Consider the following 21,734-nt stretch of genomic DNA (forward strand, 5'->3'; position numbering starts at 1 on the left):
TGAAGGCAGAGGGGAAAGTGCCGGAAGTAAGAGAAGAGTTAAGGACATGGCGAAGAAAAGTTATGATGGAGGGAGAGATGGTTTGAAAGAGAGGGGAGGGGACTGGATCAAGGGGACAGGAGGTGGGGCGATGAGAGAGAATGACGTCAGAGATCTCTGCTTCGGACAGGGGAGAGAAAGCGTTTAGACATTTAGTTGGGTCAGTCATAGAGGGTGAGTGGGTAGGAAAGGTGGGTTCAGGGAACCGACTGCTAATGTCAGCAACCTTTTTCTCAAAGAAGGAGGCGAAGTCGTCTGCTGTCAGGGTGAAGGGGGAGGGTGGGGTAGGTGGGTTAAGAAGGGTGACTTGAAGTCGACGGCCTGCGTTCCTTCGAGGTGGATGTTGAAGTCCCCAAGGAGTATCAACGGTGTTCCATCATCCGGGAGGACGCTGAGGAGCATGTCCAGCTCCTCCACAAAGTCGGCTAGCGGCCCTGGTGGGCGGTAGAGGACAACTAAAAATGCTTTGATAGGATCAGTTAGCATCGCATCTGGTCTTCAATCTACCCAGACGCTCCCATGTTACCCCGCTCCTTATCTCCCTCCACTGGCTTCCCATCACGGCCCGTATCAGATTCAAGACTCTGGTACTGACCTTCCGAGCGGTGAACGGGACTGCACCCGACTACATCAAGTCTCTCCTCCAGCCTTACCCCCCCCCCCCCCACCACCACCTACGGTCTTCTTCTGACAACCGTCTGGTGGTCCCACCGCTCAAGAGCGCCCGGTCCCAACACAAGCTCTTCTCCTGTCTGGCCCCCCAATGGTGGAATCAACTCCCCACCTCCATCAGGGACACTGACTGTCTCCCCACCTTCAAGAAAAGGCTCAAGACGCACTTGTTCCGGGAGTACAACGGCACTTAGGAATGCTTGGCTGGACCTGATGTTAGTTTCCTCCAGGATCACAATGACTCGTATTGAGAGACTTGTTGCTCTTGTTGGTTAGTTGTAACGGTTTCAAATTCTTGTACTCGCTGTGAAATATTTTTACTGTTGATTGTTTTTTTGGGTTTGTTTTATACAGGTACACTCTTGCACTCTTGTGGGGAGTTTCATGTTGTTCAATTGTAACTTGTTTAACTGCATGCTCTTATGGTTCTTCCCTTTGGCACTTATTTGGTTTTCCACAATGTATGCTTCATGTTTTGGCTGCTCGCAATGTTTGGGGCTATCTCGTTGTTATGATCAGTGACCTATGCTCTTTTGTAAATCTCTCTCTTGGAAGTCGCTTTAGATAAAAGTGTCTGCTAAATGCATAAATGTAAATGTAAAAATGCATCGCAGCTGTGCTGAGCTAAGGCTGTATTAACTCTCCAGAGTGGTTTGACTTAGACAGCTGCAAGCCAGAGAGAATCACATCTCGCTTGAGACTTTAATAACGGGACAATTATGACTTATTTTCTTTTCAATGTGTAAACATTATCCCAAGATGTCCTTTTCCGAAACCAAAGCCAGAATCATCTTGCTCCTGAAGCACTATGGCGAAGAGTGCTAAAGACCAGGCTAAAGACCCACCTATTTTCTCTAGCATTTTTATGATTGCTCTGGGGTTTATGTATGTTTATATTTTATGGTTTATATTTATATCACTTTCTTTTTTAATAATTACTATTTTAGGTCTTTGAACTCTATTTTATGGTGTATGTGTAATTGTCAAACGCTCTGTGAAGCCCTTTGGCCAGCCGTGTGGCTGTTTGTAAATGTGCTATATAAATAAAGTTGAACTTGAACTTGAACTTCAAGCCCCCCACCCCCCCTTTTACTCTCTTATCTCTCTGTCCAGATCGACTTTGAGTCCGAGCAACTCAATCCTTTAGCTCAGGTCACCCTCCCTGCCACCCTGCTCAACAACCTGACCCTGACGGATTCAGACATCTCCAGAATCAACTTCATGTTCTTCAGCAAGATTGGCCTGTTCCAGGTGGGTTGATGTTTAGGTTGTTCCTTCTCAAGCCTTCTCAACATTTCTTCTAACTTAACACATACCTCAATGCACAGCTTCATAATATGGGTTATTCAGCAAGGATGCTCAAACTATACCCTATCTGGAGCTACCAAATGTTTTTTGCCAATCTGTACCACTGCTCCACCATGGCATGTTAAGAAAGCCTATCAATCCAAGCTGGAACTTGTTCCTGTCCCCAAATGTGAATTCAAACTCGCCATTTTGTTTTCTTTCCTCAGAACGAGCGGGATAGTCTGTCTCTCAACAGCTACGTGGTCGCCAGCAGTGTAGGAAACTACACTATTCGAAATCTGAAGGACCCTGTGAAAATTGAGATTGTCCACCTCAACTACCAGGTAATGCACTGGCCTGGTCTATCACCTGAACAACCAGGTTCTGTGCTGGCCTGGTCTATCATCTGAAAAGCCTTGTACTCAACTGGCCTGAGGCCTGAACCATAAAGCGAGTTTACCGAATAAGCCAGGCTTCTGTCAGTTAGTCTGAGTCATTTCTAGTTCATTCGGTTTCATAAAGCCAGCTCAACGTAGTTCGAACTCAGTTACTTTGGCAAGTTATGCTTCGAAATTAGCCTGGGCTGTGTTTCTCGATAACGATGGATCGTAGCTTTCTGCGTGCAAAATAACTAATGATCGTTATTTCTCACGTGCTTTATGGCTACGATGGCTTCGGGAAACGGCCCGTAAAACTAAGATCCGTCGTACGATGGATTCTACGATCAACTTAGGCTTACAACGCTTTTGGGAAACGTTTGCTTAACCAGACGATCCTGTAACACAGGATCGTCTGATTTTTTCTTTTTTCTGCGAGGGCCAGATCATTTTCCTTTCTTTAATGTGGGGCCGGGTCGGTCTATAACAGAAAATTACATGAGCCGGAGTAACTACCAGTATTATTGTGGATATTTTATTATGATTTTAAATGTATTTATTATGTTAGATTAGTTTATTATTTTGTTATGCACCATACATCCGTACATATCAAGGGGTATATAGCCTATTAAAAGAGCATTATTACTATCGTAATGACCTTTTTTCATATTCATTGCTATTGAAATCAAAACATTTACTTACGTATGCATATTAATCTTATTTTTTATTGTCTCTGGCATTGTGCAGAGGGCCGCGGGCCGTAGTTTGGGGATCCCTGCTGTAACACGTGACCCAACGGGAAAACAATGATTTACCACGGACATTCTCAACTTTTCATTCTCCCTCAGTTCAATATGTAGGCTACATTTATAGAAAATCTACTTACAATACATAGGCTACAACATTTAGCTTAATGCATTAAACAATGATGAACAACGATTTCAGAATGATAGAAAACCTACATAGTCTACGTTAAACGTATGTCTTTATGGTAGTTTGTGATTTCAAATGTTTAGGCATCAGGCATATAGGCCTATATCTTAATCTAAATTATCCCAGTATAATTATCATAGCTTAATAATTGTTAACAGTAGCCTACAATTGCAAAACAAATCTAAATCCATAGCTTTACATCCATCCTTCATTTTCCCAACACAAAAACCATGTTAAAAAGTTAGGCTACTGGATAATTTATTGATTAATAGTAGGTTATTTATAAAACAATTTCAAAAAAGTCTATTTAATTTAATGTGTTTAGAGGGAGTCTGTAAAAAAGGACCTCGATTTACGTAGCCTATCGTTCACGTCAATCATGGCGTGTCATTTTATTTTGATGAAGTGGTGGATCAGGGAGCTGCTTAAGGGAACATTCTTTCTGAAAGAAGTCACTTGAAAATGTGCATTGCTTTTTGCCGTGGTGGATCTATATAATCCATGTTCTACCTCTCGGGTAGTAGGATTGCATGAGCTGAAATTGGCCTTTATTGAACCGCTTTAGTCCCGCTTGACTTGTTAAGCTACTCAAGTCAAGTTTGAGACTTTAAGTCCAGGCTTTTTGAGCGGCCTTTATGGAACAGGCCTCTGGTCTATCACCAGATACAGTCTATCTACAGAACAGGATGTCTTTGTGGAATATGTACACTTCTGATGGAAAGATGGAGAAACATAGCTTTAGACCATTTACAGTATCCCAGCAATCCCATCTGTATCTCAGAAACATATTTTAGTATTTACACACCTGACTATATATGTAGTGCACACTCTTTTATGGATAGAACACCACAACACAAGTTTGACAATTATTCCACATGCCACACACAGTTCACCTCTGCTTGAAAATCCTCTCATCTCTCCTGCTTTGTTTTGTGTTAACATCAATTGCTGTCCATGCCCAAAGAGAGAAATCTTCAGTTTGTCTCAACTTAGCTGGGGAGTTGATTGCAGCTTAAAGACAAGTGGCTGTTTGGAAGACTAAATACACACAGACTAAGTGCTACAGGGTCTGTCTGCCTCTGAATTTGGAAATTGATAGATTGTGTGTGTGTGTGTGTGCCTTTCAGCATTCCCCAAATCCTGTTTGCATGTTTTGGGATTTCACCATGAAAGGTGAGTTTTATCTTTTCAAGCCTCGTTGTCTATATATTTTACGATGAAACAGCCAACATAGTTTGATGGTTTTGTTTGTACCATTACATGTGAGATGTTCCTATTCCCACTAGATAGCGCTGGGGGCTGGAACAGTGAGGGGTGTCGCGTCGGTCCTGACTCCAATGGCAACAAGACCGTCTGCCTCTGTGATCACCTCACACACTTTGGTATCCTCATGGTAAGACCTACTCCTACTGCATGGAAACATCAGACCTCCAAACATCTTTTTTGTGGACTAAACACAAACGTATGTGGGTGTGTGAAGGATATCTCTGGAGCAGCTGCCCTAATAGACGAGCAGAACACCAAGATTCTGACCTTCATCACCTACATCGGCTGTGGCATCTCCGCCATCTTCTCTGCTGCCACGCTGCTCACGTATATTGCCTTCGAGTGAGTTTTTCTGCCCCATGACAGATCTCCATAATGACCAGTAGAAAACCAATAGATCTCCTCAATGACTTGTAGAAATAGATAATGAATTGTACAAACAGGTAGATCTCCATAATGACAAGGAGAAACCAATAGATCTCCTCAATGACTAGTAGAAACAGATAATGACCAGTAGAAACCAATAGATCTCCATAATGACCATTAGAAACAGAAACATATAATTAATGACCAGTAAAAACAGACAATGACCAGTAGAAACAAATAGATCTCCATAATGACCAGTAGAAACAGATACATCTCCATTATGACCAGTACAAACAGATTAATCTCCATAATGACCAGTAGAAACAGCTATATCTCCATAATGAACACTAGAAACAGGTAGATACTGATAATGACCAGACAATCCCAAAAGATCTTGCTAATGAACAGTTGAAACAGATCTTCTTAACAACCAGCAGAAACACAGTACTTCCGGAGCTGCAACCGAAAACAGTGTCCACTCCAGCCCTTCACCTCTTCCTTTCCTCAACAGGAAGTTACGTCGTGACTACCCCTCAAAGATCCTGATGAACCTTAGCACGTCCCTCCTCTTCCTCAACATGCTGTTCCTATTGGATGGCTGGCTGGCGTCCTTAAACATGCATGGGCTGTGCGTAGCCGTGGCGGTCTTCCTGCACTACTTCCTGTTGAGCTCGTTCACCTGGATGGGTCTGGAGTCCATCCACATGTACATTGCTCTGGTGAAGGTGTTCAACACCTATATACGCAGATACATCCTCAAGTTCTGCATCGTAGGATGGGGTAAGGGACCTACCTTATTGGTCAATGTAAGAGGTGTAAAAGGTCCGGTTCAGGAAGTAGAAAGTACTACCACTAGTTGGGCCTACTTGTGCACTAAACTGGCTAATTCAAATAACTGCTCTGCTTATTAGCACAGGACTTTAGAGGAGGTTGGTGGCATCAACAGACACATGTAGAACCAATAACTGATTGGTTAATCCTAACCATTGATTTGTCCTAACCATTGCTTAATTTCTCTGTTTGCAAAACCAGTAATTGAGATTAAGTAGGTTCCCTCCTGTAGTACCAGTAGATGACCAGTAGGGGTCTCTCCTGTGTGTGATACAGGTCTGCCTGCAGCCATAGTGGCCATGGTGGTGGCGGTGGACAGGACGTCCTACGGGAAGCAGGAGTACGGGCGCGGAGACACCGGACAGGGATCCTCAGAGTTGTGAGTAATTTATGATGAGTAATCTATCATCTGTTCAGGTATGCAGTCCTGTCTTGGATTTATAGAAGGCTACTGATCCTCTCTTTTCTGTCTCCACGCCAACAATCTGATCTAAAAACTGTTTACTGACCCTCTCCTCTCTGTCTCTACCAACGATCTGATCTAGAAATATAATGACTCAGACCCTCTCCTGTCTGTCCCTGCCAGTAAAGTGATAAAGACCCACCCTTGTACCCTCTCCTCTGTGTCCATGCCAGCTGTTGGATCCAGAGCCCCGTGGTGTTCTACGTAACGTGCGTGGGCTACTTCTCGTTGGTTTTCCTGATGAACGTGGCCATGTTCATAGTGGTCATGATTCAGATCTGTGGCCGCAACGGCAAGCGCAGCAACCGGACGCTGCGGGAGGAGGTGCTGCGGAACCTGCGGAGTGTGGTCAGTCTCACATTCCTGCTGGGTATGACTTGGGGCTTCGCCTTCTTCGCCTGGGGGCCCGTCAATCTGGCCTTCATGTACCTGTTCACCATCTTCAACTCCCTGCAAGGTAACACACAGGCATGCACACTGTGTCTTTGGTACGGTGGTGTGTATGGTCGTTTGGGACTCAGGCTCAAACCTTGGGCTCTCCTCGAAGGTGTCGCCGTCTTTTTCCAGTAGAGGTCAGCGTGGGACAGTGTCAGACCAACAACAAAAAAGAACTCAACCTCGCCTTCTCTTCATCCCTTATTTCTCTATCCTCTCTATGCCTCTCTCTCTCCCTCTCGCTCTGTTCTTCAGGTCTGTTCATTTTCGTGTTCCACTGTGCGCTGAAGGAGAATGTACAGAAGCAGTGGAGGAGATACTTATGCTGCGGACGCTTCAGACTGGCAGACAACTCAGGTGACAGACAGTCAGACAGACACAGATTGACACACACACACAGACAGATGGACAGACAGAGAGGCATGCAGGCTCGTCTAGTGACAGATGGACGATGGATGGACTGACAGACAAATACAGGCCGACAGGCTAACAAAACAGCCGAGCAACAGTCAAGCAAAAGTAACTCTTATTTTTGTACGTGCGTGTTTGTGTTCTCCTCTTCTGCAGACTGGAGTAAGACAGCCACAAACAACACTAAGAAGGTGAGCTCAGACAACCTTGGCAAATCTCTGTCCTCCAGCTCTTTTGGATCCAGTACTGCCAACTGGACCTCCAAGGCCAAAGCTACACTCAACCCCTTCACGAAACGCAACAGCAACACAGGTACACAAAAACCATACTCACACACGCACACACACACACCACCTGGTGTCAGAAGGTGAAGTGTGCTTTCATATCGACCTATCTGATATGCTGTATGTGTATTTATGTTTGTGGTGTGTAGAAAGTTCCAACCAATAGCAGGAGGAGAGGCCAGTGGAGGTAAACTGCATCAGAGCCAATCAGAATGCATCACTGCGTGTGATATGTGTTATAATTGGCCCGTCACCCCTGTGAGGTCACACAAGTCTGGATTCAACTTAATTTCCCGTGAACATATCCATATCCATCTCAACCTAACATGACTTGGCAAATAATTTGGACTCTAACGGAAATAACCATTTTACTGAGTGGAAATTAACATGTTAAGGATGACCCTGGCATGCTTGGTGGTTGGTTACAAACACCTTGTTCTCACAGTAAGATTGAATCCAGTTTTATGTGACATTTTACGGCAAAATATTCTGCTCTGCCTCGGTCTCTCATTTTAACAATGTTCATAACAGATTTCCTTGACTATTAGAGAGAGTCCCAGTGTAAATAGAACACTGAATGAGTAAGTAGCGATACGAGTTTGGTTGTTGACAGAGCTGGCCAAATGAGAGAGCTTGGTAGAACAGCCAGTTTGCCTGGTGTGGACATTGTCACTGCTCCTACCACACTAATCTTGCTGGCACCAGAAGAGTTCATTGCCTTTACTACTGCTTTAGCATCACTCTGGTAGCCTGGCACAGACGCACACACACATGATTGAAATTCACAGCTTGCAATTCTCCACTGTTGTCTAGTCTGTGTGTGTCTGTGATTTGTGTGTGTGTGCTCGTTCCTGGCCCACATCATTCAATAGGCACAGCCCAATAAAGCATATTGAGTTGCATAAGCAGAGGATGTGAGGAGGTGTGTGGTATGTGTTCCACGTTTAGAATCTGAGAGGTCTCGCTGTTAAAGCCTGACCATGGACCTGCCTACACGTGAAGAATCAAAGCTTTAATCAGATTCTTGTATGTGAACTCTGAGATACCTCCACCATGATGGATCACACACCATCACTGGGCTCCTTGTTCTATCAATACCTCAGAAATGCGATGATCAGGGATAACTCCCACACTTAGATGAGTTAGGTCACGCCGTTATGAGGAGGGATTGCATATAGGCAGGTATAACCTTTAGCTCTTGCTTCCAGTCGTGGAGGTGAGTTATTCAGTGATGACCTCCAGTGATGTTATCTGTCTTACCAGTGCACTGTTGGCCCTTGGGGTGGTTTGATAGTGATGATACCTTTTGGTATGATTTATTAGGAACCTCTTTGGGGCTAATGGGGACCCATGGAGAAAGGAATGAGTCATAGTCTTGATTATACAGGGGTTCAAATCTCTGCTTGATATCTGTAAAAGGACTGCGAGTCACTGGTCTTCTGCAGGAAAGACATACAGTATCTTGCTGAGTCTAGAATGTTTTCTCAAGGAGACAAGCGAGGAGCAGTGTACCGTAGCTAGCTATCTGCCCGGCACAGTCTATCACCTGGCTACAACCTCAACATCCAAGGTTTAGACAGAGAGGACTGCATGTATGGATATCAGTTGAGCATACACAGTTCTGATTACTGCATACCGTCTGAGGGTGTGTGAACATGAGTGTGTGCATAGGAATGAGTTCCCAGCAGAATGTGCAGATGCATGCGAACACCCGCTGAGAAAATATTGCCTTTCGGTTTTAAACAGTAACATTGGTCCAAACATAACCTAACATATTTGCTGACCAAAGAAATGTAAACAAAAATGGGTAGACTATAGGTGCTACGACACACTTTGTACAAGCTTAACATGGTTACTGTTTAAAATGGATACCACCCACTAAAGCCAGGTGGTTTTAGTGGGTGGTAGGGAGTCAGGTGGCTGAGCGGTGAGGGAATCGGGCTTGTAATCCGAAGGTTGCCAGTTCGATTCCGGTCATGCCAACTGACGCTGTGTCCTTGGGCAAGACACTTCACCCTACTTGCCTCGGGGGAATGTCCCTGTACTTACTGTAAGTCGCTCTGGATAAGAGCGTCTGCTAAATGAGGATAAGAGCGTCTGCTAAATGACTATGTAAAGCCATTACTTGTGTATACATGAATTATACATATCGTGTATATGATTCTATTTTTCCACTGGTCATCACTTTAAGTCCCTTATGTGTGTGCCTTGTAAGTTCAAGAGTTAAATTAAATGTTTAATGTATGTATTATATTACCATTTTTACGATGTTGTTACAGTATTGACGAAGTTGACTACAATTCTGGGTAACACCTAACTTGGTTGCATTACACACAACTGAGATCTCTCTTGTAACAAAACTGTTAACTTTGCAATTATGTCGTAACAATGTACAAACCATTTTATAACAACAGCAGTGTTACTACACAAGTTTGAGAAACTGTTATATTTGCGTCTGTCTAAAAGAGCAAGTGATTGACAGTGTGTCTTTCTCTTCCTATTGGTCAGGTAAAGGCTACTCCAATCAGACAAGCCCTAAGTGTGTCTCCTCCTGCTCTTCCTCCTCAGAGGTGGAGCCTTCCTCCTCTTCGTCCTCCTCCTCCTCCATATTGCCCGTGCACCAGGTCATCGACAAAGTCAAAGGTTACTGCTCCGTGCGCTCCGACAACTTCTACAAGAACATCATCCTGTCTGACAGCTTCAGCCACAGCACCAAGTTCTAGGCCCCGCCCCTGCCTCAGGAGAGCCTGGGGCAGCCTGTAGGGTTGCCTGGGGCGACAGGGCGTCGGGGGAAGTCATGGTTCCACTGTATAAAAACATCCCTTCTAGTCAGCCAATCTGTCAGAGAGACAGCGCAGGAGCAAAAGGGGGTGGTGGGAGGGAGGGGGTGTGTGGAAGGAGGCGAGAGAAGGGCTGGGTGAAGGGTGGGGGTTGTGTGTGTGGAGAGGGGTATTGTGTAGGTCTGTAGAGAAAAAAAAAGAAGGAATTTTTACATACTGTGATGTCAACCTTAAACTGACTGTGTGTTTGTGCGTGTTGTGTACATATTGATGGTGTGTCTAATATGCCTTCTCTAATGGCTTTGGCTGTGCCCTAGGGTTGGTCAAGCGCACGTCCGTCACATAGGTCTCTGTAGAGCCCCTCCGCCTGCACACAAACATAAACGCTTCGTTCTCGTGTCTCCTGAGTGACCGAGTTGCTGACCGACCAACCACTGCTCTGCTAGAAGTAGGCCAGGCTATGGAAGCAAATACACAATGCAAAGGGTCAAAGAGGAAAGAAAGGGCTTTCTGTTCAGCTGAGGCAGTGAACAGTAGATGTAGCACTGGCTTCGACACCTTTTTTTCTGAATCCAGTTTTTTAATATAGTTTTATTAGCTTCGAAGATGTTTCTTCAGCTTAGCACACAGAGATCTCGCAGACATAAATACACTCACTGTATCTTGATCCGCTTATTATCAATGTCGAGAGTATATACACCGTGTATGTTTCTAAACCCGTCTTCTGAAGCTCTACTACTGAATTCCAGGCAGAAAGAGATGTGAAGGCGCCGTTCCACAATCCACAATTAGGTCACCCAGACCACGACAAATATCCTGTGAGACATTCGCCGTGCATAGAATTCACCAAAACATTGCAAGCGCGACCATCACGGTCCGAATCTGTGTCTTGTGCCTGGCTGCGCTAGCCTACCGAGCCGGGGTTCTGATCCGTCAGTTGTCACACAGTGCCGCTCACGGACGTTTCACTGAGCCCTCTCCTCCACACATGCTCAGAGAAGACGAAATGTGCTGTACCCCCAAAACACAGATCCAAAAAGGAGAAATGTAGCATTCCCTAGTGAAAACAAACAAACAAAACCCACTGGTTGAATTTTTCTTTTTGAATACTGGTGGCTAGAATGAAAGTGAATCTGAAGCAACAATATCTGTCATTTGTTCATGAACCACAATGTCACTTAACATGGCAGTGAGGTATATTCCTAAAGGAGTGTTCAGTCTAGAGAATGTGGAAGACCAGAACCAAAGGGTTAAGGAGCACTTTGAACGCTGCCGTTGGTGTCCTTTTGTGTGTGTGTGTGTGTGTGTGTGTGTTTTTCAAAGCAATAGAACAATCCTCTTGTTTTACCATGTCTTTATATTTATTTATTTCCTGTTGTACAGTTTCTGTCTTGTCGTCTACCCCCTTTAGTAGTAGTTCAACTGACCCAGCCCCAGTCCTGATCCTGTTTAAACCCCTGGGTAGGGCAGTTCAGAGACTTCTTACCCTTGGCTGGGGACTGATGATGAGATCTTACCCCTGGATAGGGCAGTTAGATAGGCCAAACCCCTGTGGTTGTTTGTTTTGATCTCAAGCCCTGAATAGAAGAAAGCCCTTGGTATAAGCCAGCTGTTATGTGAGATAGATAAAGAGAGAGACAAAGAGAAATTAGATGGAGGATTGGCCAAGTTACAAAGACCCGTTTCCTGACCTGGCTAGCATAATTCGAGTATAGTTTAGTCTAGAAAATTCTCCCATTACTGATTCTCTTCCAAGATGGAGAGAAAAAGACGGGGGGGGAATAGAGATGAACCTCAAGTGCCAAGGAAAAAACCAAGGCTTAACAACACCTCTACCACGCCTGTTGTAGCACACAGTGCCCACCTGGAGAGGTGAGTTGATGTGGAGGATCCTCTGGCTTCTGGAATGTTCCTTTGAAGCCGAGAGGGGAAAGCGAGTGATAAATCCAACATTATGATCGATCTCTCACATTCAAACATCAGTCAGTCTGCATCCCTCGCCTCTAGGGAACAATCGACCAATAAAGAACACAGTCATGACCCCAAATCAACTGAAGCCAAGCCTAGACGATTCCCGAAAGCCTATACCTAATGTGTACATTTCCTGCTTCATTCAAGCATTTACCTTTGGCACCCAGCTACATGTAGGAGAATGGTTTAACCCATTGTATACCAAGGGCGTGAGGTTGATGGTTGGGGTATATTTAACTGTAAAACTCCTTTCCGAGAGCCTGCTATGTGATGTTCCACAGACATTATGCCAGTAATATGTGATTTCCTTAGGCTGTCTTTGTTTGTGACTCAACAGCTCTGATGAATACTGTCTCACTGATAAAGGGAATTAAAGTACTGAAATTGAAAAAAAATCACTTGGGTCAAGTTTGTTGGTGTCCTCCGCATTATGTCGAATTATTTATATTATGTCCGTGACCGATTTAAAAATATCTTCCCCCAGGGGTGCCAGTTCATACTACTTTAATGACAAGGTGCACAAAACATCTAAATACTGTAACGCAGCATTAAGCGAGCCAACACAAATGTTGAACCTGTCTGTCTGCCTGCCTACCTATCTTCTCCCCTGTGTCTGTCTGCCTTTCTATCTGTCTTTCCCCTGTCTGTCTGGTTGTCTATCTGTTTTTTCCCCTGTCTCTGCCTGTCTGTCTGCTTTTCCAATGTCTGTCTGTATGTCCGCTGCCTGCCTATCTGTCTTTTCCCCTGTCTCTTCTTATCTCTATATCTCCATGTTAAACTAGTCCCTGACCACACAGTGGTTTTTCTCTTGAGATCCAAGATGTGGTTTAGTGTCAATGTGGAAAAGTGGTGGATACTTTCTAGCTCTGCTTTAGCATGCCAGGAGCAACCTCCTCAAACTATTATTCACACTCAACAATGAGATGATCTGGTCCTCATGCACATACACCTCTTGTCACAGGCTGGGGGGATACAGCCGCAGTATGGAAATAAAAGGAGCTTATCTGTGGAGTCAGATGGCTGAGCGGTGAGGGAGTCGGGCTAGTAATCTGAAGGTTGCCAGTTCGATTCCCAGCTGTGCCAAATGACGTTGTGTCCTTGGGCAAGGCACTTCACCCTACTTGCTTCAGGGGGAATGTCCCTGTACTTACTGTAAGTCGCTCTGGATAAGAGCGTCTGCTAAAGGACTAAATGTAATGTAAATGTAATCTGTTCAGGGTAAAATTTCAGACTTCTCACGCCCACCCATCCTCAATTCTACACTCATGTTTCTAAAATACCTCAAACTAAGAACCTGGGTTTTACTTGGTGAAATAAAACAGGGTTTTAACCAAACCTATGACAAGGGTAATTACAACTGGCTAATAACTGATCACACGGGCCTGTAGAGGTTATATGATCACTGGGCTATGAAAGAAAACACAGATTACATGATCACTGTGTCCACCACAGAACTCTCAGTTCCCACAGTTGTCACGCTTGAAAGTATTTTCTATTTCCACGATGACAATGTCCCTGAAGAACTATTATTTCCTGGTCCACACATACCAGACCAGGACATGTGGGAGCGGATTCTACTGATAGGGGTGAGCTACATTTACTAGCAGGAACAGAAGTTGCATGTTGCCATTGTTTGACTCACTGTGCCTGTCATGATTTATGGCCAGTATGAGTAACACTGACAAACCAAACCATTACGACCATTTCATCAAGTCATTTTGGCTTGGCCTAGATTACTTGATTGTAGTATGTATATATGGAAAACAACTCATAAAAATGACCATTGTTGATCTAGTAGATGCAAAGACTTTCCCAGAGTCCCCAAGCACATTGAACACATACTAAATTTGACTGTTTGTATGAAGAACAAACAAAACAAGAGACTTTGTGAACATAGTAACACAGCTTGATATACGGACTGTAACAGTGACTAAGATAGAATGGGGAATACTAGCTGGGCCGGTATGCGTTTCAAACTCCCAGGCCGTTTTTCAGTCCCAGTCCAGACCTGGTACTACAGTATTCCCCATTCTAGCTTAGTCACTGTTACAGTCCGTATATCAAGTTGTGTTACGACTGTGTGTTACGGCCGTGTATTATTATTATATATTTTTCATTATGCCGCGGCCGTTTGACCGTCCGTTCGGGAAATCTCCTGACTCTTCCGACGTCCAGTCAGACCCTGTACAGTACTGTATTTGCAAGGAGCAGATATGTACCCTTTGGAATATATATGTGACGTACAGTAACTAATGTGTTTTATTATGCTTGTGTAAGGCTGAATGAGGGGGTACCTAATTCACTGGCCCATGGGATTCCGGGACTTTCTCTTCCTTATGCTGAATGGCAGAATATTATGTTTGTCCAAATGAACTCAGTAGCCCTCTTCACACTGTCTGACCCACTCCCTCAAAGGGGTGGTCACAGTAATGGAAAAGGAAAAGGACCTAAACAAGGTGTTCACACACGTACTTCCGTCACAGGAGTGTCCCACAATTGCTATGATCTCTAGGTTGTGAATGAGTCCGGGCCACTGTAACTTATTTGAAATTCTGCTTACTTCAGACTCTTGTGCACTCTCCACTTGTAGGTAGTTCTATTTCAATGCAACTGCCTTTATAAATGGCTTTGTAATTCATCTCTGGATTATTTTACTACTTCGATAAATAATATAATAAATTATCATCTTGCATTCAAAGTTACTGATTATATTGTGGTCAAACTCCATGATCTTAGTATTGATTGAACCACTGTTTGGTGAACATATTTTCATGGAGATCAGTGCCTTGATAAGGGATTAAAATGATTTTCTCCTACATCTGAAGATATGTTTTATATAGTGTAGTCATGGACGCTCAAACCAAATACTTCCTGTCTTTACAAGGAGAACTGGGATCCAGTTGTAGGTTATATATAATCTGTTAAAAAACTTGTTATACAGCCAGTTAGCAGAATGGGGATCATGTTTAGTAAGAGATCTATTGGATGGTATCATATCGAGTGTTACAGGTCACTCACAGATGTTTCAAAATGAGAGTTCGGCTTCAGTAGTTTCAGTAGTTTCCTTTCCTCACCTCCTCTACTTCACCATCCGTATTGACACAAGGCTGGTGAAATCCAACGCCTCCACATGCCCCTCCAACAAGAACGTAGTTTTCTGTGTCGTTAGAAAAGGTGAGAGGGAGGATGAGAAAAGGAGGAAGCTATACTGATAAGACCAGAGACATGGCCTGGTGAGGTAAACAAATTCTCATGGTCACCACCAAATGTCCAAAAAATAGAGGGAGAGCGTCAGAGAAGCTGCACCCGCTTGTGACCTAAAGTGGACCAGTCCACAAGAAAGGTTCAGCTGTTGTTGTAGCCTCTAGAAAAATGTTCTCTCTCTCTCTATCTGTGTTTCTTCCTGGTATGACTTCTTGTGGGCAGAAATGGCGAAGAATCAAACCACTGATGTGAGTCAAAGTGACATATGCGCCCCTAAATAATAAAGAAAGGAACCACAAAGGGAAAGGCAAAATACAGTTTTTTCTTCTTTTTTTTCTTCTTCTTTATTGTCTTAGCACATGCATTCATTTGTATGTGATGGTTTGAATATTCATGAGATTTAAGAAAAGATTGGTAGACTCTTCAGCTTGCTGGTCATCCAAACCTAAGATCTAAAAACAGATAAAAAATATTTATGTAAAAAATGTGTTGCAATGTTGGCAACACCAATGGACGTTAAAGATATAAGACTGTCTGGGATAATGTACCAATCTGGTTTCCTCCCATTTAGTTTATTTACAGTTTCAGGAGTTCAGTAACACACCAGCGATTGAATAATGATATGCTTTTATTGAAGCAGGGCTGGTAGCAGAGCCAAGCCTGACGCAGTTTGGTAGAGGCTGGTAGCAGAGCCAAGCCTGATGCAGTTTGGTAGAGGCTGGTAGCAAAGCCAAGCCTGATGCAGTTTGGTAGAGGCTGGTAGCAAAGCCAAGCCTGATGCAGTTTGGTAGAGGCTGGTAGCAAAGCCAAGCCTGATGCAGTTTGGTAGAGGCTGGTAGCAAAGCCAAGCCTGATGCAGTTTGGTAGAGGCTGGTAGCAAAGCCAAGCCTGATGCAGTTTGGTAGAGGCTGGTAGCAAAGCCAAGCCAAATACAGTTTGGTGGAGGTTGGTAGCAAAGCCAAGCCAAATACAGTTTGGTGGAGGTTGGTAGCAAAGCCAAGCCAAATACAGTTTGGTGGAGGTTGGTAGCAGAGCCAAGCCTGATGCAGTTTGGTAGAGGCTGGTAGCAAAGCCAAGCCTGAGGCGGTTCGTGGAGGCTGGTAGGCTAGTTTTTTTTACAGTACCTTGTATTCTGCCATAAACCTTCGACTACACGACTGCCTATATCCCTTTTTCCATCTAGATCACTAGTCTTCACAATTTTTTTAATTAGAGCCACAATAATAGGACAAAGTCAATAGGAGGGACACTTTTTAGTTGACTCTCTCCACAAAACCCGTCTCCGTCATCTTCCTGTCGATTTGCGGTTGTTGCATGCTCCCAGTAGAGTTTTTTTCATAGAAAGCCATTGGGACAAATTTCTGGCTGCCCCGCCTATTTTCACGTTAGGTCAAATGACCGTATTATTTACTGCCATGCGAGCCACAAATTAAAGCTTGACAAAGCCGCAGGAGGCTTGCGAGCCGTGCAATGAGTAACACTGATCTAGATACATTCTCACAATTTCCTCGAGCCTAAGAGGAAGTCTTCTAGAGCCCTGAGTTAGACTGCAGTGCAGTCAGACCACTTCACTACTGGGTATAAGGTGTGTGTTTTTATTCTGCCCATCTCTGGAAGGAATTTATGAGGCTTTTCATTTACTCAGAGGTTTCCAGTATAACCCTTCCTGTGAGGTAAACCGACAACGTTCCTCGGGATGCATAAAAGTGTAGGTATGGAGAGAGAGCAATGGAGGGAGGAAGGAATGGGGGGCGTGGGGGGGTTGGGGGTAATGGGTAGAAGGGGGTTTTCTCTCTCCTGGTAAACCGCTAACCCACCCATTAGTGGCAACTAAAAAGAATGAGATCACTTCCTGTTGTCCCTGTTCACCTAAGACAACAGTCAGGGCAGTGAAGTATGGGATTTTAAAATAGCTTCCTCAAGCTGTGGAAACACTTAGCTGTGCCGTTAATGTGAGCCATAGTAATCAGGCAAGTGTTTGATGCCCCAGCTGAGCCGTCTCTCTGTAGAGCCAGACCGCTTTGTCACCCTGCTCCACTTTGTCCTCAACACTACACAGGACGGAGTCCGCCGTGGAAGGACAGGGGGGAAAAGGAAGAAAGCGAGAGGAAGACAGGCCGAAGCAATGACGGGGTTCACAACAATAACCTGGGATGCATTCTTCATTAATAAACTTATGTTAGCAGGGTTGTTTGTTGTGTGTATGTGTCTGGGTAGGTTCCCAGGTCTGGACTCTGTTCTGAGACAGAAGTGGTTCTGATGTGGTAGGTTCTGCTGCCAGGCTGAGTCCACACAGCATCAAAGCATGTCAGGATGCAACCACTTTCATAGAGATGAGGGTAATTACACAGTGACAGACCAGACAGACACAAGCCAGACATATCGTGTCACTGGCTCGACTGACATGTTGTTCTGTGTGACCTGGATGGTGGAACAAACAGAAGCCAGTAGCTCTGTTTTGCATGAGTAGGTGGGTCATCGTTATTCGGTTAGGGTTATTTGGGAAGAGATTGGATTGTAGGGTTCTATGATAATGGTTGTATGGTTAGGGTTGCAAGGATAGGGTTACAGTGTTAGGGATGAAAGATTTGGGGTTATAAGGGAAGGAACAGGATTGTAGGGTTAGACACAGTCTGGCCTTGAGCACATGCAGACCACCTTCAAGAAAAGGCTAAAGACGTACTTGTTCCGGGACTACAACGGTACTTAAGAAAGATTTGTTGGATCAGATGTTAGTTAATTTCCTCCAGGAACACAATGACACTTATTGAGGGACTTGCTGCACTTGTTGGTTAGTTGTAACTTATTTAACTACTTGTACTCGCTGTGAATTATATTATTGTTGCTTTCCTCCAGGTACACTCTAGCACTTTCGAGGATCATGTTGTTTAATTGAAATTTGTTTAACTACATGCTCTTCTGGTTCTACCCATTGGCACTTATTTGCTTTTCACAATGTATGCTTCATGTTTTGGCTACCAGCAATGATTTTGTTGTTTATGATCATTGACCTATGCACTTTTTGTAAAGCTCTCTCTTGGAAGTCGCTTTGGATAAAAGCGTCTGCTAAATGAATAAATGTAAATGTAATGTGAATCTTGTACACTCAGCTAACAGTCTTGTTCATGGGTCTCTTGATCCTCTTCGGGCACTCAGGATTGTTTCACCTAGATATGAATTTGCATGTTGCATGTTGGAAAAAATAATAGTGTATAAAAGTGTATTTTTATCTACAGACCATCATTCATATCTGGCATTTACTATGTGGCAGTACACACAATCTGTTTAACAGTCTAGAAGAAGAATCTGTTGTTGCACCACTCTATTGGCTTAGCCTATAAATCTGGTCATTGGGGATTAAGATGATTTGTCTTCTATTACCTTGGATCTGCAACAGATTTTAGGTTGCCGGGGGTTTACAATGAATCCTCCCCTCGATAAGTACAGCCAGGTCTGTAGGTTGGCATGGTGGGGGAGAGGGAACCTCTGGAGGAGCTTCAAGGACCTCAACCAGGCCCAGATGCCTGGTCTGGACAGAAACAGTGGAAGCTCAATGCTGGACTACTGAAAACTAAACTGCAGGTATGTATGACTGCAGTGTATTGTTATGTTTGTGCCAGCCTTTACAGCATGTTTTAGGCACAAGCCATCTATCTTTCCATCTCTCATTGTTTCTGCGTCCATCTTTCCTTTATTTCAACTTTGATCAAGAATTCTGATCCTCTCTTCTTGTTGCCAGGTCAACAGTCACTATCACTTGGAATTGAGTGAAGATCAAGATGTCTGTGTTGATCTACTAGTGAACATAATATGCATGGAACATCCCCAGAACAACTTGTTCAATGTTAATCTTTACAAAGAGCAAGGTAGAGCATATATTTGTTCAATGGAATTTCTGTGTCTCACTGATTAGTTAAAGCAAAAAAGGTTGGTCAAAATACCCACATTAACACTATAACTATAAACCTTATACACTACACAGAGTGGTTAACTGGGTAATATGTAATAAGGTTGTGTAGAGGTTTGACAATCAAATATACTGTATAAAACCTCTGTCATTTTTTCCCGAACAGAAGTAGGTACATGGGTAGAGATGTCGAGCAGTGCTTTTGAGGGAGCCATTGAGCAGAGGATTCAATTTGGAATCAGAGCAGTCTGTTGACACACTTTTGTGATTTATGACTTTGTATCAATCTACAGTAGGACTGGTTGATATATCGAATATTAGCGATAATATTGCAATAATTATGACGACGATGTAAAATGTGAAAATGGGGTGAATATCGAATATTAAAAAATTTAAAACTATTTAATATCACTGTCTGGCTCCTCTGTGTTCACACACACACACAGACACATACACACAGACACTGTTTGTGCACGTGCTCATAAAGAGCACATGCACAAACTGAAAATTGCAATCGCACAAGCATTCTCTTTTGCTCTCTTTTTGTCCTGTCATATAAAGACAATTGTTCCATGTGAGGTCCATTTTGTCAAGTTGCAAGTACCATGTTATGGCAACTGCCTAAATTTGCACTACACATTTTGTACTTTGTAACATTAGCTGTTCTATCTAAATTGTTTTTGTTTTCTAATGGGGGCAAAAGAAAATCATGTTTTTTTATTATTTAAATGCAAACGCAAACATATCGAGATATATATTGAATATCGTAAAATTTTGACAATATCGAGATATCAAATGTTTTAATATATTGCCCAGCCCTAATCTACAGGCATGTATAAATGCAGGAACTAAAATATATTGGGTGATAGGGTTAGGTTTGATAGCTGAAATTAGTTTGAAATTGTTAACCCAACTAACCTTTCAGATATATAAATCTTTTCAATGTACATGTTTTTGGTTTAATGGAGACTGGGATAAGGCCACTGGGTAAATTGATCCATCTCTTGTTGCAAGGAAAACTGTATTTTCCACAAGTAACCTAAACTGTGGAGGCACACTTATGGGCATACCAACTTTGTCAATAATGTGCCTGCACACTGTATGTCTAGATTTAATCTGTCATAGGTTTCATAATGCCTGTATTTAAACAAAAGTAGATAATACAAAAACATTTATAGATTATCTGTGACATTCCTGTCCAGAAATGTCACAGATGAATAAGCTTTTTTATCATCTCTATTAATATATGTAGAATCCATTTTAGAATTAAATACAGATGACAGACTTTTGCTGGGCGAATTATATTATAGGGATTTTATATTTTCAACCTAGACTTTATTTAAGTAAATAAAATTTAAAAAATCATAACGTCACATTGTTAGATGTAGATGTTAATATGTCAAGCTATAAAATAATCTTCATGACAAAATAAATATTCATCTTATTTATGGACAAACATGTAATCCAAAGAGTAACTAAACAACAAAAACACGAGTCAAAACCTTATGTTTAATACTCATCCTATCCATACCAAATCTGGTCTTGATTCCATCAGAAAGGAAGGTGCACCTCCTCACCTTTTTTTGATGCAGTTTCACTATCACAATGAGGGGGTTTATGATAATTGGCCATGTGTGTGTATCCCTTTGAACATTTTTGGAAGCCCTAATTCATGACAAATTCATGACAAATCTGCCATCTTTTATTGGAAAGCATTTTTTTAATGTATTTTGAGCCAGGCTACCTTTATTCATAACATTGTGTGAATATGTCTTGCTATTTAGTCCTAGAGTGTTAAAAATGCCCCTATGACTCCATACATGTCTTCATTCTAAAAAATGTAATTGTTGACATAAAATTGTTTCGGAAATTGTCTATACACTAAGGTACATACGTCTTTCACATTTGAACTCAAAAATCAAAAGTGTCAGCTAAGCTAAACTATAATAAAGTTCCAACATTATGCCTTCTACCTCAGACTAAAAACGTATAATGTTGGTACTAATCTCTACAGTTTGATGTCCAGGGTCCTCATTTATAAAATGTTCTATGCACAAGTTGGCCTGTACTGTATGAGATGAAACTACACACATTTCCACAAGCTATTGACCCATGCATAGTTACAGGCTTTAAATCACAACTTTTGTTGCATTTGTAGGATGGTGATAAGTACACAATATAGTGAGAAATGTACTGGTTGTTATGAATGAGGCCTCTGGTCCTGAAAGCACTCAAAACCAACTTAGTGTCTGTTACATGTGTCTGTAGCAACTGCTAATTAGCTCAGTGCTAAAGACTTCCTCATTCTTGCAGAAGACACTGTCAATACCAGTATGCTCCTTCTCTTTTCTTCACCTCTCATGTGAGCTGAGAGTCTGTGTTCTTGGCCTTGAGCTTTTGCTTAAACCTGATGGGAAATGTCCTTTTGATTGATGCATTTTCACCCCTGTAAAAATTAATAGAAATGGTTGTATTGTCCTATTCATCATCAGACATCATTTTATTAAA

General features: G+C 42.9%; 1 protein-coding gene across 1 annotated transcript in view; it reads left to right on the forward strand.

Annotated features, from left to right (window-relative positions):
- The window catches only part of adgrg6 (adhesion G protein-coupled receptor G6), a 52,111-nt gene extending 41,889 nt beyond the window's left edge, over positions 1 to 10,222 (forward strand). Inside the window, exons 21-31 of the mRNA XM_067241583.1 lie at positions 1,825 to 1,962; positions 2,226 to 2,342; positions 4,436 to 4,481; positions 4,595 to 4,701; positions 4,789 to 4,916; positions 5,452 to 5,720; positions 6,048 to 6,150; positions 6,408 to 6,691; positions 6,925 to 7,026; positions 7,237 to 7,392; positions 9,873 to 10,222. Of these exons, the coding sequence (XP_067097684.1) occupies positions 1,825 to 1,962; positions 2,226 to 2,342; positions 4,436 to 4,481; positions 4,595 to 4,701; positions 4,789 to 4,916; positions 5,452 to 5,720; positions 6,048 to 6,150; positions 6,408 to 6,691; positions 6,925 to 7,026; positions 7,237 to 7,392; positions 9,873 to 10,087 (1,665 nt within the window). The 3' untranslated portion in view covers positions 10,088 to 10,222. The remainder of the gene's footprint in view (positions 1 to 1,824; positions 1,963 to 2,225; positions 2,343 to 4,435; positions 4,482 to 4,594; positions 4,702 to 4,788; positions 4,917 to 5,451; positions 5,721 to 6,047; positions 6,151 to 6,407; positions 6,692 to 6,924; positions 7,027 to 7,236; positions 7,393 to 9,872) is intronic.
- The last annotated feature ends 11,512 nt before the right edge of the window (positions 10,223 to 21,734 follow it).

This window comes from Osmerus mordax, chromosome 8 (assembly GCF_038355195.1).
Source record: "Osmerus mordax isolate fOsmMor3 chromosome 8, fOsmMor3.pri, whole genome shotgun sequence".
Classification (NCBI taxonomy): Eukaryota; Metazoa; Chordata; class Actinopteri; order Osmeriformes; family Osmeridae; genus Osmerus; species Osmerus mordax.